The sequence below is a fragment of the Schistocerca americana genome, chromosome X (genome assembly GCF_021461395.2).
Source record: "Schistocerca americana isolate TAMUIC-IGC-003095 chromosome X, iqSchAmer2.1, whole genome shotgun sequence".
Classification (NCBI taxonomy): Eukaryota; Metazoa; Arthropoda; class Insecta; order Orthoptera; family Acrididae; genus Schistocerca; species Schistocerca americana.
In genome coordinates, this window is record NC_060130.1 from 229,100,820 (window position 1) to 229,114,647 (window position 13,828).

Below are 13,828 nucleotides of genomic sequence, written 5' to 3' on the forward strand. Positions count from 1 at the left end.
CTAAAGAACAGCACAAAATAGAGTCAATTAAATGCTTTGCAAAGGCTCAGCTGCTGTAAGTCGCACTACTGATTCTTCTACAGCAAAAGCTACCACTCCACTGGGCTAGGTTTTTGATAGGCAGCGATTTACTCAAATCAGTTGATGGTTCTTATGACACCATGAACATAAAACTCAGAATTTTTATTTATGAGCCCAGCACTTGTAAAGGCAGAAAAAAGCAAAGGAGCTACCAATAAAGCTCTAACGCATGTAGAAAAAGCTAGCAAATGTGTGATTCCACCTTCAGAAGTACGTAATAACATAAGTAGCTAAACTAATGCATTGCGCAAACCAAGTACTGTGGCTGCTGACAATGCGTCTGCGAAAGCTGATGTAGTACTGATACCTTTGTTCATAACTCCTGTGTACCTGTTCTTCAGCCTTTCCATTTTGAGCTTTATTTATATTTTTCCTGATATCCCTTTAGCAAATCCTTTGACCCTCTTGATAAAAATAATTATTTTATTCTTCTTGCTCTATGTATTACTTAATATTTCACTTATCTCTCGTTGGTAATCATGCCTTGATTGCTACAACCATCCCTCTTTGTGTACACATGGCTCCAACTATTAAAACAACTGCTTTATATTTGATTCTCATATACATCCAGTTGATTTATTTCCCAATTCATATGTGTGATACTCAAGTAGTGTATATTTTTTGATCTTACAATCAGAGTGCTTGGTACATTCATCTGCCAGTTCCCTGTTGTGTTTTCTTTATTCCTTTTACCTATCAATTTCTGAAAAGAAACACTAGTTATTGGAAGTATGAGATACATTTTCAACTAATATACTACAATTTTATTTGTAGGTTAGGGGACTGGAAGTTGAAACAGGACAAAAACAGCAGCTACTGCTTGCCGGGATTTCATTTGAAGTTCATGGAGGTGAAATCATGGCTGTTATGGCTACAACAGGTTTGCAATGTTTATTTTAATTTGTTTATACTGCTTTACTTGTCAGTAAATTACTGAACAAACATACAAATGACAAGACTGTTGATAAATAATAAATAAAATCTCAGAGCTTCTCAGCAATTTCAAAGTTTAGTATCAGAACAGGCGCGACATCAATGCACTACGTTGTCAGTGTGGATACTTTGCGAGTTGATGGTGGCTCCACAATAGCAGGGGTGCAGAACTGTGAGAGGAAAATGAATTTGCCTCGTGAGTTCATCTATGGGAAGCAGAGAGTCTAAAACGACATAGAGACAAGCACAGGAAGTGTAGAGTCTTGTACCATAGGGGGCGAGGGAGAGGATGTTATGGGTCACTGGCATCTTCTTTCTACAACACAAATGCACATGTGGATTAACACATTCTTTATTTACACGAACAGATAGCTGCTACTTAACTTTAACAGAGTCCATGTGTTTTGGTACGAGCTCTTCAATATTATTACATGCTAGCCTCCCTGCTGCTGCAGTATAAGTTCCACTATGTACTGTGGTAGCTTAAGCCTACTCTGCAGTGAACGACAGATGCCAAACTGGACTGTGAGTTAGAGCACCAGTGACTGAGTGGCTGAGTGACTGAGGCCCTCTGGTCAATGGCAGTGATCTCAATACTTGCGTCGAGAGGGTGTTGGTGGTATATTGCTTGTGAGTGTGTCCTTGGCCTCTTTCCTGATAGGTGTACTTGATCCTATGCCTACTGTCGATCTTCGCACTACATCTTTGCAGACCAGTGTGCTGCCTACAGCTTACACCAAACATCCCCCCCCCCCCAAATGCTACACCATTGTCATGTAGGGAAGATGCAAACAACAGTGGGGAGGGAGGCAGGATGCTGGATGTAGAGATGAGCCGGGAGTTGTCTCTGTGGAGGACGGTGTACTCCTGACCGTACCCCATCATCTGATTTGCGAGGCAACAGGAACATCCTCCAGAAAACTGCTGCCAGGGCATATTTCCAGGCCTGAGGGCATGTCTTGGGGCGATTATGGTGACAGCGAGTCCATGTCCATCGGGTCAGCGAGCGGGGACGGCGGGGGTGAGGGCGCATCAACCGTCCGCTCTTCCTGGGGTGCTCTGATGGCACCAGTGGGGAGCTGCGAAGGCTGCACGGTCCTGTGAGGCTGTGAATCTGGGGGAAGAAACGCAGCAGAATCATGGGGCAAATGACACGCTCAAATTTGGTTCTGGTGGCGGTGCTGCAAACCATCGGGACCTGCAATGAAGTACATAAAAGAGCCAATGTCTTCGTGGATTGCACCTCTTTCCCAGCACCCACAGTTGCCATAAACCCTGAAAAGAACAGGATTGTGTGGCATAAAGCAATACTTGTGGACCAGTGGCAGTGCCAAATGCTACTGTGGGTGTAGCAAATGTAGCAGCGTCCGATGGTGGCAACTATGCAGAAGTTCTGCCAGTGATGGTTCGTCCCATGGGTGGGAGTGACAGGAGGTGAGAAAGAGTTACAGTGATTGTTCCCATGTGTGGGTGGTGCAAAGATTGGTCATCTGTTGTTTAAAAGAGTGTACAAAGTATTCTGCTTCTCCATTGGAGTGGGCGTGAAACGGAGCACTTGTTAGATGACAAATGCCAATTTGTTCACAAAACTGTTAAAAATCATTTGAAGTGAACTGTGGTCCATTGTCTGACACAAGTACTTCTGGAAAACCTTCTATGCAAAATATTGAGGACAATGCTTGAATGGTGCTATGTGATGTGGTAGAAGCCACTGGCATTGCAAATGGGAACTTGCTAAAAGAGTCTACCACTATGAGCCAACGAGTGTTCCAAATTGTTCCTGCAAAGTCTATGTGCACTTGCTGCCATGGGGATTGAGTCTTAGGCCAAGTTGAGAATCTCTGTGGTGGAGCAGATTTGTTTTCCGTGTGTGCACAACACTGTGATGTCATCTGTTCAATGTGGGCATCCATGCCCTGCCAAGTACAGTGCCGTCTCGCTAGCTGTTTAGTGCAAACAATTCCCCGATGTCCTAGATGGAGCAATTGCAACACATCCTTTTGCAACACTTTGGGAAAAAGCACACGATTGTCCATTGTCATTTTGAACTAGAATCAACTGTGTTGAACTGAAAGGTTATGCCAACATGCAAAATATCAAAACACAACCGAGTTCTGAATACTATTCAGTGAACAAGGCCAAGATCTAATGCAAAAAAATCTTGAGATCTGGGTCTGCTTCCATGGCCTTTGCAATTTTACTGTAGTGCATAGGAAAAGATTCCAGCAATTCAGAGTCCTGCACATCGATTTGGCAACTAGATGCGGTAGATGCATCAAAATCAGAGTCTGGGCCACGCAGAAGGTGAGATACAGAATCTGCATTGCCATGTTTTGCCGTAGGTCTGTACACAATTTCATACTGATACTGTGAAAGCAACAAAGCCCAACATTGCAATTTTTGAGCAGTGCATGTAGGAACTGCCTTTGACTGGTGGAACAAGGACTGCAAAGACTTGTGATCTGTCACTAAACAGAACTGGCGACCATACAAATAGTGATGGAATTTTATCACACCATACACAATAATGAGGGCTTCTTTTTCAATTTGAGAATAATTGCACTGAATACGAGTTAACAACTTTGAGGCAAAAGCAACGGTCTGTCTTGAGCACCACTTCTGTGCAAAAGCACAGTGCCAATTCTGTAGGGAGAAGTCTCAACTTGCAAAACTGCTGACTTGGCAGGGTCAAAATGTGCTAAACACCTGTCGCTGAGCAAAGCATTTTTGAGTTTCTGTAATGTGTTGTGGCACTATTTGGTCCACACAAAAGGTACATTTTAGCAACACAAGCGATGCAGTGAAGCCGCAATTTGAGTGGCATTTGGTATGAACCAAATGTAGTACATCATATTGCCTAGTACTGATTGCAGTTTAGAGACATTATGAGGAACAGGCAGGTCACAGATTGCAAGCAAATGAGATTGGATGGGGTGCACACCTTACTGTTTATCATATGACCTAAGCACTGTAGTTCAGTTTGAAAAGTCCACAGCTCAGGGTCTAGTGGCTAGTGTTGCTGCCTCTGGATCATGGGGTTCCGGGTTCAATCCCCAGCTAGGTTTGGGGTTTTCTCTGCCCGGGGACTGGGTGTTTGTGTTGTCCTCATTACTTCATCCTCATCATCATCATTTGCGACAGTGGCTAGATTGGACTGTGTAAAAATTGGGACTTTGTACGGGTGCTGATGACCATGCAGTTTAGCGCCCCACAACACAAACATCATCGTCATCATCAGTTTGAAAAAAGGCACACTTTGTGAGACAACACTTGAGTCCTGCTTTTGACAACACTTGAAAAAGAGTAAGCAAATTGGCAATGTTTTCCTCTAGTGCACAACCTGAGACGACAATATTGTCAAGGTAGTTTGAACAAAATGGCACTTTTGCAGTCAGCTGTTCCAAGTAACATTGAAAAATGATGGGTGCAGCAGCAGTGCCAAAGGGCAAACACAAATACTTGAACAGTCCTAAGTGTGTATTACAATAAACACTTTCTGTGTTTCTTCATCCAATGGAATTTGCAAGTAGGCATTATGCAAATCTATCTTAGAAAAGTAATGTCCTGCTCCAAGCCTGTCCATGAGTTCCTCAGGACAGCGAGAAGGAGGCACAACCTTAATCTTAGTTTTGGAAGCCTGTTTTTTCTGGGAGCAGGCAAAATTGGTGCTTTTGTACTGTTGCATACAAACTGCTTGGACATGGCCTTTTTTTCCACATATGTAACACATTGCATTACGTGATGGGCAGTCCTGTCTTTTGTGGTGAGCAAAACATCTAGGGTAAGACTTCACTAAATTCACAGGCTTGTTTACATGTCTACATGGTTGTCTGTGCAGCTGTGTACACACTTGTTGTTACAGCTGCTTGGGGCGGTCGTAAAAAAGGGGCAACTCGACCTGACAAATTGGGGCCTGGTCAAAGTTATCGGGTACTATGGCACCCATATCATATTGCTCTAAGATTTGCAATACTTGGGGAAATGATGGATCAGAGTACTTTAAGATCTGTTCCGATATCCTATCTGGGACATTGAATGTTATTGCATTCTGTATCATGAGAGCACTGTAAAAGTTGCCTCAACTACCACTTCCTGGTCGTGCCTGTTAATTCTGTGTACCACCAGTGGTATCTCTGTTCCGGCTTTTTCCGCAAGCAAAAGAACTGATATCTAGCTGCAGCTACTTGAACTCATTGGTCATAGTAATAAGTTGTGTTCGTCGGGAGACACAGTTGGGAATAATTTTTGTATTAACCTGAACACTGGGGACCTCGCAATCAAAAGGAAATATTGTAACTTTACAGAACCTTGAAAACAATGAACTTGACAATGTGCTTGGAACTGAGTCAGGTATTCAAGCCATTCTTCGTCTGATTCCTTAAATTGCTGGAATGTTGGGATGCTGGTCAATGGCACTTGTCTGGCTGGTTGGTTGTGCAGTTGACACAGCTTGTGCAGCCAGTAGTTGTTGTACCATCATCAGTAGGGTAGCAATTTGTTGGTTCTGAAACAGAAAAACTTGTGTTAGATCCGTTACATTGGCTGTCTGCAGCTGAGGCGTGGAGGCAGGAGTTGGAGGGGGTGGGGTAGCCATGGTTTACACAAATATGTTTTATCAAAAAGCAAGCAAAGCCTCTGAAAAGAGAAATTTGATTAGTTCGGCAGCTTCCCTCCTGGAATACATGCAAGAACACAACAACAAATTAGCAAATAGAAATGAGCACCCCTGCAAGTTAAAACATAAGAGAAGCAAGCAAAATTTTTGACTAAATTAATTAGCTTTAGTCACCACTGAATTATCCTCATTGCCACTGTTGAATCCTTTTGACTGCTATAGACTCTTGCACCGTAGGGAGCAAGGGAGAGGATGTTATGGGTGGCTGGTATCCTCTTTCTACAACACAAATGCACACGTGGTTAACATGTTCTTTATTTACATGAACAGATAGCTGCTACTTAACTTTAACAGAGTCCATGTGTTGTGGTATGAGCTCTTCAATAATAGTACATGTTAGCCTCACTGCTGGTGTAGTACAAGTCCCCCTATGTACTGTTGTAGCTTAAGCCCGCTCTGCAATGAATGACAGACACCAGACTGGAGTGCAAGTTAGAGCGCCAGTAACTAAGCAGCTGGGTGACTGAGGCCCTCTGGTCAGCGGCAGCGATTTAAATACTAGCGGTCGAGAGGGCTCTGGGGGTGTATTGCTTGCAAGTGTGTCCTTGGCCTCTTTCCTGATAGGTGCGCTTGATCCAGCATCTACTATCGATCTTCACGCTACAACTTTGCTGACCGATGTGCTCGCAACAACTTACAGTAGCACAGGAAGAACTCAGTAGATGGCTGGTGTGGACAGCTAATGGCTAATCACTCTGCACAACACATGGCACAATACGCTATGCGAGATCCACGGTAGTCAACCTCTGAGAAAGCACTGGCCCAGCCAGCGTACTGCCAGCAAACACCACCAGTGCACATCTCCGCCAGCGGATCTGCTCGTACTGTGTGTCGCATGTATCCCCTATGGTGGGTTTCCGCACCATCCCACTGTGCTACCCATGCCAGCTGATCTACTTCCATCATGATACTAAACAAAGGAATACTGGTTGAAGGCTACATAGGGTTGAAAATGACCAGGTTTTTGCTGCAACATCTGCTACAGAACTGGAGAGGCACAAAGGAACCTTGATAGTGAATCAGTTATAAAAGGAGACAACACTGATGCTGCCAGCAGTGTGGAATGGCATGGAGATTGCAGAATGGTGGGGTCCATCGGCAGCAGTGGAGACAATGCCATTTCCATTGGTGAGGGGTGGGAGGAGGGGGAGGAGGATGGATCAAAATCGATGGGCTCCAAATCAGCAGGCACAGGTGTGGGCTTCACTGGGAATCACTGCTGCAGCCAGTGTGAGGGCAGCAGAGTGTGCAGAGGGGCAGCAGCGGGGAAGCACACCACTGCAAGTTGGAGCTCTCATCCAGAGTAATGTTGTGATCCAACATGCCACCCAGCAGACTGTAGCGGTGATGTCTCAAAAGGGTATGGACATAGCCAATTTGCACATGAGTCAGCTGCTCCCTACCAACATCCACCACAAACAATTGCCGACTTTTGTGGCCCACCACAACACCCAACAGTCACACCTTGTGCCGGCCGAAGGACCAGGCCCAAATGGCAGCCCCAGGGGAAAAAATGTATGTGGCATGCAACCGAGGATGCAGCAAATCCAGGAGATCCTGTGGCCCGTGCAAACGTTTTGCCTTTCTGCACACATTGATTGCAACCTTCGCAAATGCAAAAGTCCTCAAACTCCTGTGAAACAGAATGCTGACCATTGTCAGATGCCAGGGTCCTAGGGTATCCCCTCAATGGCAAAAATAATCAGTGCATCAACTGTGGCAGTCAATGACATGGAGGGCAGCTTGGCCATGTATGGGAAACTGGACAGTGCATTGACCACCAATAATCACATATCGCCCAAAAAAGAGCTGGCAAAATCAACCTGAACCCTGTCCTAAGGTTGCTCCGGGACCTGCCAAGGAAAGAACTGGTGTGACATTGGAGCTTGGTTGTGTACACAAGCCCAACAAGAACACAGCAGATGTTTGATGTCACAATAACTTGTCAGCGAGTAGAAGTGATGTTGCACCAATGCCTTCATGTGAATCATAAACCAGTCTGATGCATGCAGCAACTGGAATATGTGATGACACAATGCTAGATGAACAACCACATGACAGCATTGCTCCTATAGGGCAAGTTTGAGAACCCATAGGACAACATTGACCCTATCACATGTAGGAAAAACATTCGCCATGCCTGATCTGCACCCAGAGAGTCATGCTCCAACCAACCCAACTGGACTGCTGAAACGATATTCCAGAAAAGTGTGTCAGTGGCCATGGTGGTCATGACTTTGCATACTTTCCAGGGAAAATGTGATAGAGTTTGCTGTAACAAATCATGTAACATGAACACAAGAGCCTCCAGCTGATTGAACTTGGATTCGGGCCTACTGGGAGCTGCAATCGTACATCAGCATTGGCTTTCTGGGCTATTACTGAGAAAGAGGGTCCACTGCTGCAGCTGGTGGGTGGTCCTATCTGGCACCTCGGAATGAGGGACAAATAAGAAAACCAATGGCTTGTGGTCGGTGATGAGGAGGAACCTCTCCCCATACAGGAAGATGTGGAACTTTTTAACTCTGAAAATAATGGCTAGTGCTTCCTTTTCCAGTCATGAATAATTACACTGCACAGTGGGTAGCATTTTTAATCCAAAAGCCATGGGCTGTTTGCTGCCGTCTAGATTCTTATGGGACATGATGGCATCAATGTCATCCTAATGGCATCAATGTCATCCTGGGACGCATCACAAGCCAGAATAAAAAGTTTATCCAGTATAAAGGAAGCCAGACAGGAAGCATAGCATGAGCCTGCTTGAGAGACTGAAAATCCGATTGACAATCTGCAGAATAGACAGTCTCAATATCCTTCTGGTGAAGCTGGTTATGAGGCTGTCAGTTGTGTGTGGCCTAGGAAATGCACTGAGCATAATACTAAATCTACCCAAAAAAGATGCTCCTTCATGTTCTTGGGTGCCGGTAGGTCGACAATGGCCTTGATGTTGGTGTCTGTGGGCACAAGACCATCTTTACTAAGCAAATAATAAAAAAACAAATGCATCTTCAGGGAGAAAAAACCGCACTTCTCCATCTTGTATTGAAGGCCATTCTCTAGGAGGCATTTGAAAACTGACTGAAGGTTTTGTAAATATTCCTCCCAAGTAGGTCCCATGACCCAGATGGCATCAAAGGAAATGTCCTGAATCAAATGTTGCAAATACCATTGGCAAATACTCAGTGCTGACAAGATTTCAAAAGGAAACTGGTAAACCCCAAAGAGGTGTTGAGGAACAGGAAAGTCAGATAAATGACATCCAAGGGCAACTGCAGGTAAGTGTCACGCAAGTCATGCAGGAAAAATACTAGCTCCCTGACAACTTTGCCAACAACTCTGCCTGCTGCGAAATGGGATATGAATCTGTGACACGTGTTGACTGTATGTTTAAAATTACCACAAAGGTACTCGGCACCATTGAGCCCACTTGTTTTACAAAATAGGGGAAAGGACACACTGATCCTGCCAATGCTGCAGTGCAAACGTTACCTTGTCATGCATGGTGAAGGGAATGAGGCGGGCATAACAAAATTTGGCTACTGCCAAGAGCTTAAGAGAAACATGAGCCACGACATTTTCTGCTTGGCCCAAGGTATTCTCAAACAGTGGCCTGTAGGACCACAATGACAGGGTGTATACGACCCGGGAGATCCAGGAAAATCCTGGGAATTTTTTCATCCTGGAGAAAACTGGGAAAAACGCAGGAATTTCTTAGAATTCCGGGAATTTTTCATTGTTTTAGTTTTCAGTTAAATTTTTGTGATTTTGACTGGTAAGAACCAATACACTAACAAAGAATATTACTGTATCCCACTTCTGCATAATAATACTGCAGCAACAAAACATGAACGAGAGAAAAAAAATGAAAATCACAAAGGAAATGCACCATATATAAACACAAAACACAGTGCTCATACAAGCGTCTGCCAACAGCAAAGTGTGTCAAAGGCACTAGGAAGACTATGCAATGCTTCCTAACAAAAAAATTGCCTCCGATGAGTGTGATGTGACAGCTGTTTACATTAGATTCATTTGAGCAGTTGCAGGCGGGCTCTTGTGCATGCACAGTTGAGTCGCATATGAGTAGTACCTTCTCCCGCTTCTGGCTACAGATGTGTGGCAGGGCACCACTATCAAATATTGCCCCAGTTCTGAAATATTGTAGATTCGGGGCTGATGCACAAAACAGTCTGAGTTTTAGTGGGGAGGTGGATAGTCTCCATGGGACTTGTGTTTGCATTTGGTGATTTTGCTGTTTCCTCTTCATTTATTGCTCTCACATTAAATGGAAACAAAAAGGATTTCTGTGGCCAGGAGCTATCAAATGAATTAAAATACATTTACATAATTATGGAAGGCTAAAATATGTTATTAGTTTCATGTTTTATTTCCACCTTTCTGACAGTGAAGCATTAATCACCTTGCTGAACAATGAAGCTATTTTTTCAGTTTGCTAAAGAGATTTGGCTTTTATTAACCTTTTCCGCTGAGGCAGTCAATTTATTTGAAACAAAGTGTTTAATTTCACACTGTTGGCTATTTTCAACTGTTCGCTGCATTTCAAGTGCTCATTTTCCATCTTCTTGCTTGTATGGCACTATGCCAAAATAAAGAATCAAACACAAGATAATACAGTACTGGTACTCAAGAAAATTTACATCTGAATCTGGACATATGAATGTGCACTTTAAGCTGAATTATGCATTTGAGTATGGTTCACGAAATTCCTATGCTCTTGAAGTATCCTCTGACATCTTGTTTCTTTTATGACATAATGCAAGATCTTTTAATGTTTTACATGTACGAACATACAGGCTTCCTGCGTCATCGTAGCTGCACAAGTGCAGTGATGCCTGTTATCTTGCGCTCTCTGGCAACTGCTAAAGTGAACCAATTTCTAACAGGTCATGGGAAATTATTGCGAATGGTGGTTTGAAAATCATTACTTTCAAAGGAAATTTCCTTTTACTCAAGACGAACTATGTGCGGGATGTACAATGAATTTCTTAAATCAAAGAGCATTTGACTCCCATTTAAAAATCAACTATTTGAGGAAGACCATCTAGTAGAATTTCAAACCCAGTAGATCAGACATTTATGTCGTTATTAAAAATGTTTCTGGCACATTTGTGTGATGTATCTTAAGGCGTAACACACGCAAAAAATATCAACATTATATATAGAAGCTTAGCTTCTCTTGCAGCTCATTAATCTTCGAGACCAGTATTGGATGTGAAAGCTTTGCTTTTCTTGTAGCAACATTATTTATATTAATTTAAACCATTAACTTCTCTCATTTGTGTGTTTGCGCTACTTAAGAGTGATCTTGCTACTGGCCAACTACATCACATGCCCTATGCTGTCAACAGCTGGTGAGATCACATGACATGAGCTATGACTGACTTACAAAAGCATATTGAAATCTCGATTTCAATGCTTCAGAACGGTAACATGCAGTGTTTGGCGGAATTCGAATTTGTACCTTCATAACACGAAAGTATGCAGTGTACATTTTGCTGTGCATCAAAGATCTTTCCAAAAAGTCCCCCCCCCCCCCCCCCCCCAAGTGCCGCGAAATTCTACGTCATACGTCGATGTATAAAACCATAAACATTCAAAGAAGGATTGATAAGTTTTACAGTGCCGAGGAAAAGTATACTGTCACTTAACACGGAAAAAGTGTATTTTCAGGAAATCCGGGAAAAATCTGGGAATTTTTTTCCTTGTCCATATATAAACACCCTGAATAAGGAGTCCTAATCATGAAAAATAAATGGATTGAGACACAAAATGCACTTTGTCAATGATCTGGAAGTCAGAAACAGAAAAAGTGTTGAGCCCAGAGATATTTTGCGCCAGTGGTGAATTGACCATTAACAAGGTAAGTTTCTGTTCCACAATCTTATAATGTGTGGAGAAGGAGAATTGCTCCCACTCAGGAATGTGCTGTTTATTGTAAGACACAACCTGATGGAGTGGCCATTGCAACTGCAGGTACCCCAAGAGCTGTACGTATCTAAGTTAATTAGGCCAACCACTGCCCCCGTGTTTACCTGAAATTTTACCAGCTACAACCAATGTCAGCAAATTACACCAGGGCTACATGTGTAGGGTATTGAAGGCAGCCCTAGAGTCCAGTGAAAACACCGGGGTGTCCAGTGACCGACTCAAGGCCCATCAACTGTCATGAACAGTTGCCAAATGACCTATCTGCCGGTAGTTGTGGTAAACATGCAACAGATGACTATCAGACCAGGACCTCTGGCTCACCTAATGATTGGAAGGAGAATAAAAATGTCTCTGAGCACTATGGGACTTAACATCTGAGGTCATCAGTCCCCTAGAACTTAGAACTACTTAAACCTAACTAACCTAAGGACGTCACACACATCCATATCCGAGGCAGGATTCGAACCTGCGACCGTAGCGGTCGCACGGTTCCAGACTGTAGCGCCTAGAACCGCTCGGCCACAGCGGCCGGCGGAAGGAGAATAATGCCGAGGACCTGAAAAATGCTACTATCAGGAAATATGATGCTGCGAGCAGCACAAACCCACCAAGTTTGGCATGGGTGAGGGTGCACAATGCCACAAGACTGCTGCACCAGAATTGTCAACTGTAGCAACACATAACAACGCAGCAGGAGACAAGACCACTTGGCATATTCTGCAGGGACCAAGGCCTGTTCACCATGCATTTCCAATTGAGCTACCTACCAATTATCAGGAAGAGTGTCCCTTGCCATTTCCATAAGCTCATGTGATTCCACAATTTGGGCAACATCAGTTTAAAGAAGGGTTGGACAAGGTCCGTGCTCTAGTCTGCACCTTGTGATCAGGAACTAACCTGACAATCATGTCCTGAATTAGCAAGTCTGCATCAGAGGTAGCACATTCGGGACACTCAAAATGACACTTGCACAAGAGACCCTGCAAATCAACAATCGAGGCTGCATACAACTGCCCAGATCACTTGTGGTGCTGGATAAACTGCGACCATGCTGCCACCACATGCGTTTTGTGTCCAAAATAATTATATGTAAGCAACTGACAAAGCTCATCAAAGGCATATTTCTTGGGCTCAGTAGAGGATTTCAAATTTTAGACAACTCTGTATAAACCTGTGCTGCTGGACAACAATTAGGCAGCCTTATCAACTGGATTGACAAAACGCCTTACCTGGCAGTGCACCAAGAACAGGTGCAGATAATTCTCCCACCTTTTTCTTGAATCATTGAAAGTGGCAAATGACATCAGCGGTGGCATGGATGGCACAGAAAATGAAATAGCAGCATCTGGCCCTCAAGCAATGAGACAAGGAGGCAAAGCAAGTCCACATTGTGGGTTATCAGGGCCTGCATCTCCTGCTGCTGTTGCTGCTTCTTCTGGAGATGTGACTTCTGCTACCAGCATTGCAGAAATGCTGGGTCCATGTTCACCCAAGTGAACATTACAGGAAAGGGCAAAGAAAATGTAGGGGTGTCGCATGTGTAAGGGCGTAAGTACATCCTTCGTCGCCACTTAGTATCTGCACAGGAACGACAACGCCACTTCACTACATGGTAGGTGCAGATACTTTGCATGCTGAAGGTGGCTCAGTAATAGTTGGAGAACAGAACCCCAAGAGAACTTGTAATGCTAGTTGATCTATGGGAAGCAGAGATTCCAAAACCACTTTGAGATGAGCACAGGAAGTGGTCTGGTATGGACAGCTAATGATTAACCACTAACCACAACACGTGGCGTGATACACTAGGTGAGGTCAGCAGTGGTTGAAAGCTGAGTAAGCAGTGGCCCGGCAGGGCCCCTTCTGCCATCTTCCCATACTATGTGCCGCATGCAACCCCCATGGAAGGTTTCCATACTGTCAAGTAGTGCTACCCTTTCCGGCTCATCTGCCTGCATCATGATGTCTCTTGGCAGGGATACTAAACAAAGGGGTGATGGACTTATGTTGACTAGGTCTAAATTTATTTCTCAGTTGTTCTGATGAAACCTTCATTCCTTCTTCATCTGTATGATAATCCATAATTTCTGGAGGTGCCTAATCCACACACTTTGAAAACATCCTCCAGAGATGAAAATAGAGAACATTTATTTTACAGTTTCGTTCAGAGGAAGGGCAAATGCTAATTTCTTT

The 13,828-nt window shown here is 43.9% G+C and overlaps 1 protein-coding gene across 1 annotated transcript in view; it reads left to right on the top strand.

Moving 5' to 3' along the window:
- Positions 1-13,828, top strand: part of LOC124556447 (ATP-binding cassette sub-family G member 8) — a 327,261-nt gene that overhangs the window by 221,331 nt on the left and 92,102 nt on the right. The window contains exon 8 of the mRNA XM_047130396.1: positions 856-961. Coding sequence (XP_046986352.1) covers positions 856-961 — 106 coding nt within the window. The remainder of the gene's footprint in view (positions 1-855; positions 962-13,828) is intronic.